Source organism: Priapulus caudatus, unplaced genomic scaffold (assembly GCF_000485595.1).
Source record: "Priapulus caudatus unplaced genomic scaffold, Priapulus_caudatus-5.0.1 Scaffold172, whole genome shotgun sequence".
In the NCBI taxonomy this organism is placed as follows: domain Eukaryota; kingdom Metazoa; phylum Priapulida; class Priapulimorpha; order Priapulimorphida; family Priapulidae; genus Priapulus; species Priapulus caudatus.
Window position 1 is genome coordinate 113,690 of NW_014577233.1, and position 2,514 is coordinate 116,203.

General features: G+C 47.6%; 1 protein-coding gene across 1 annotated transcript in view; it reads right to left on the reverse strand.

Annotated features, from left to right (window-relative positions):
• LOC106806662 (polyhomeotic-like protein 2) overlaps positions 1-2,514 on the reverse strand; it is a 36,321-nt gene that overhangs the window by 29,208 nt on the left and 4,599 nt on the right. Inside the window, exons 2-3 of the mRNA XM_014808674.1 lie at positions 1,641-1,775; positions 42-261 (exon numbers count right to left, since the gene is read on the reverse strand). Of these exons, the coding sequence (XP_014664160.1) occupies positions 42-261; positions 1,641-1,775 (355 nt within the window). The remainder of the gene's footprint in view (positions 1-41; positions 262-1,640; positions 1,776-2,514) is intronic.

A 2,514-nucleotide genomic window follows, 5' to 3' on the forward strand; every position in this document is an offset into this window, starting at 1 on the left:
TGACGAACGAACAAACAAATTCAGTGATCGAACGAACGAACCTGGTCCTCTGTTTGCGTTGGCAGCGTTCTTCGTGGCGCGGCTGCCGGTGCCTCCGCCGCCGCCACTCTTTGCATTCTTTGGTCGCTTCGGCTTACCGTTGGCGGCAACAGGCGGCAGCGGACTACAACATGGCGGCTGTGCTTGCGCGACGTTGTGATTGGCTGGTAGGATATTCGCCAGACTCTTCTGGCCAGTCGGCTGTTTCGTCTGCAGCTGGATCTAATGCAGCGGCGATTGAATGATAGAGGGATAATAAGAACCAGCAACGCAATCATGGGGCGATCGTACAATCATGGGCGATCGTACAGTCGCGGGCGATCATACAGTCGCGGCCAGGTTTAGGCATACTGTACATGCTATATATTTCGCGGTGGTTTAATTTTCGCGAATTTCGCGAACGCGTCCTCGACCGCGAAAATAACAACACGCGAATAATTCGTACCGAATAATACCGAATAATTCATAATTCACCGACAGCGAAATTAACCACTCGCGAAATTGTCCGTCAAGTCTGAATTTGCGGAAATATCTGTACGCGAAAAATATGGCGCATACAGTAATACAATCTAGAATTTGTTGGATGTAGATAGTGCTAACAGCTTTTTTGCAAAATTGTCACGATCTGAAGGGGCCTCTCAAAATCTCAGATTTACAGGTTCTAAAGGAGCAGCCCTTCCTCCCACCCCAATACGGATTTGTTATGCATCTTGGTGGAATTATTGTTCAGTTGTTACACAGCCTTGTTCGCTGTTAACAATTGCCAAATAGGGCCTGTACAGCTTCCCATAGGTTAGGATCTCAACATGTTTAAATCCCTGCACCTCCAAACGTCGGTGTAACATGCGTACCTGAACACGGAGCAATATCCTTCAACGTGAATGGAGGTTAGTCTGCAAGCAGGCTCTAGTTATATTCGGAAGGATCGCTAAAAGCTTGCAAACTCGACAGGCAGCAATTTAGTTTTGAAATTTATTCAATCTAGTCATTTTCTTTTCATTTAAGCATACCCCGTGCGCACTCGTAAAGGTCAACTGGATGATCATTGCATGTATATTTGTATCCATTAGTAATACATTTTTTGGGTACAACAATACCTGTTTAGGAGATATAATTAAGGCATCAAACATGAAAATGGTGGCCATTTTGGATTTATGCTAATTAGCCAGTTTCCCGTGGTCTGATTTTGGCTGATTTTGCATATGAAGTTTAGGAGGGTCTAATCAATGACTTCCAACAATAAAACCTTCTGTTGCAATATATTCCAGGTAGGCCAAAAATTTTCATATATTGATTGGACTAATGGGTGACATCAGCTAGAGGCAACTGCTGCCCTTTTCGCTAGTTGAGACAGGATCTGGGAGATCTTCTGGGTCTAATTAACCTCGTTAAACTATGATCACCTGCCCTTTTAGTTGTTAATACTGGATCGGCTGCACCTGCTACAGGTAACCTCGTTAACCTGTGTGTCGGTTACCTGTTAATACTGGATCGGCTGCACCTGCTACAGGTAACCTCGTTAACCTGTGTGTCGGTTACCTGTTAATACTGGATCGGTCGCACCTGCTACAGGTAACCTCGTTAACCTGTGTGTCGGTTACCTGTTGGGACTGGATCGGCTGCACCTGCTGGATGTACATTTCTCCGGTCTGTTGCTGCGGTCGTATGTAGACGGGCTGGTGGGTGAGCAGCGTTGGACTCATGATTGGTTGATGCCCCCAGTTCTGCTGCATTGCCTGCGTGAGCGCACACACACACACACAGTATCAACATCTTCTAGTGAGTTTAAATTACACCGCCGCGGCAAGACCCCCCGCTTGCTTACTGCCTTGAGAATCTCATTAATACCTGCGCTATCTGGTTTCCCTCTATACCTGTGCTATCTATATACCTGCGCTGTAATACCTGCACTATCTGGTTTCCATCCCTGCCCTTCCCATGAATTCGTTTCTGTGCATGCAATCTACCCTGCGTGCGTGCGTGCGTGCGTGCGTGCGTGCATGCTTCTGTGCGTGATTGAATACATTTTTGTGCATGCAATCTATCCTGCGTGCGTGCGTGCATGCAATCTACCCTGCGTGCGTGCGTGCGTGCTTCTGTGCGTGATTGAATACATTTTTGTGCATGCAATCTACCCTGCGTGCGTGCGTGCATGCAATCTACCCTGTGTGCGTGCGTGCGTGCTTCTGTGCGTGATTGAATACGTTTCTGTGCATGCAATCTACCCTGCGTGCGTGCGTGCGTGCTTCTGTGCGTGATTGAATACGTTTCTGTGCATGCAATCTACCCTGCGTGCGTGTGTGCGTGCGTCTGTGTGTGATTGAATACGTTTCTGTGCATGCAATCTACCCTGCATGTGTGCGTGCGTGCGTGTGTGCGTGATTGAATACGTTTCTGTGCATGCAATCTACCCTGCATGTGTGCGTGCGTGCGTGTGTGCGTGATTGAATACGTTTCTGTGCATGCAATCTACCC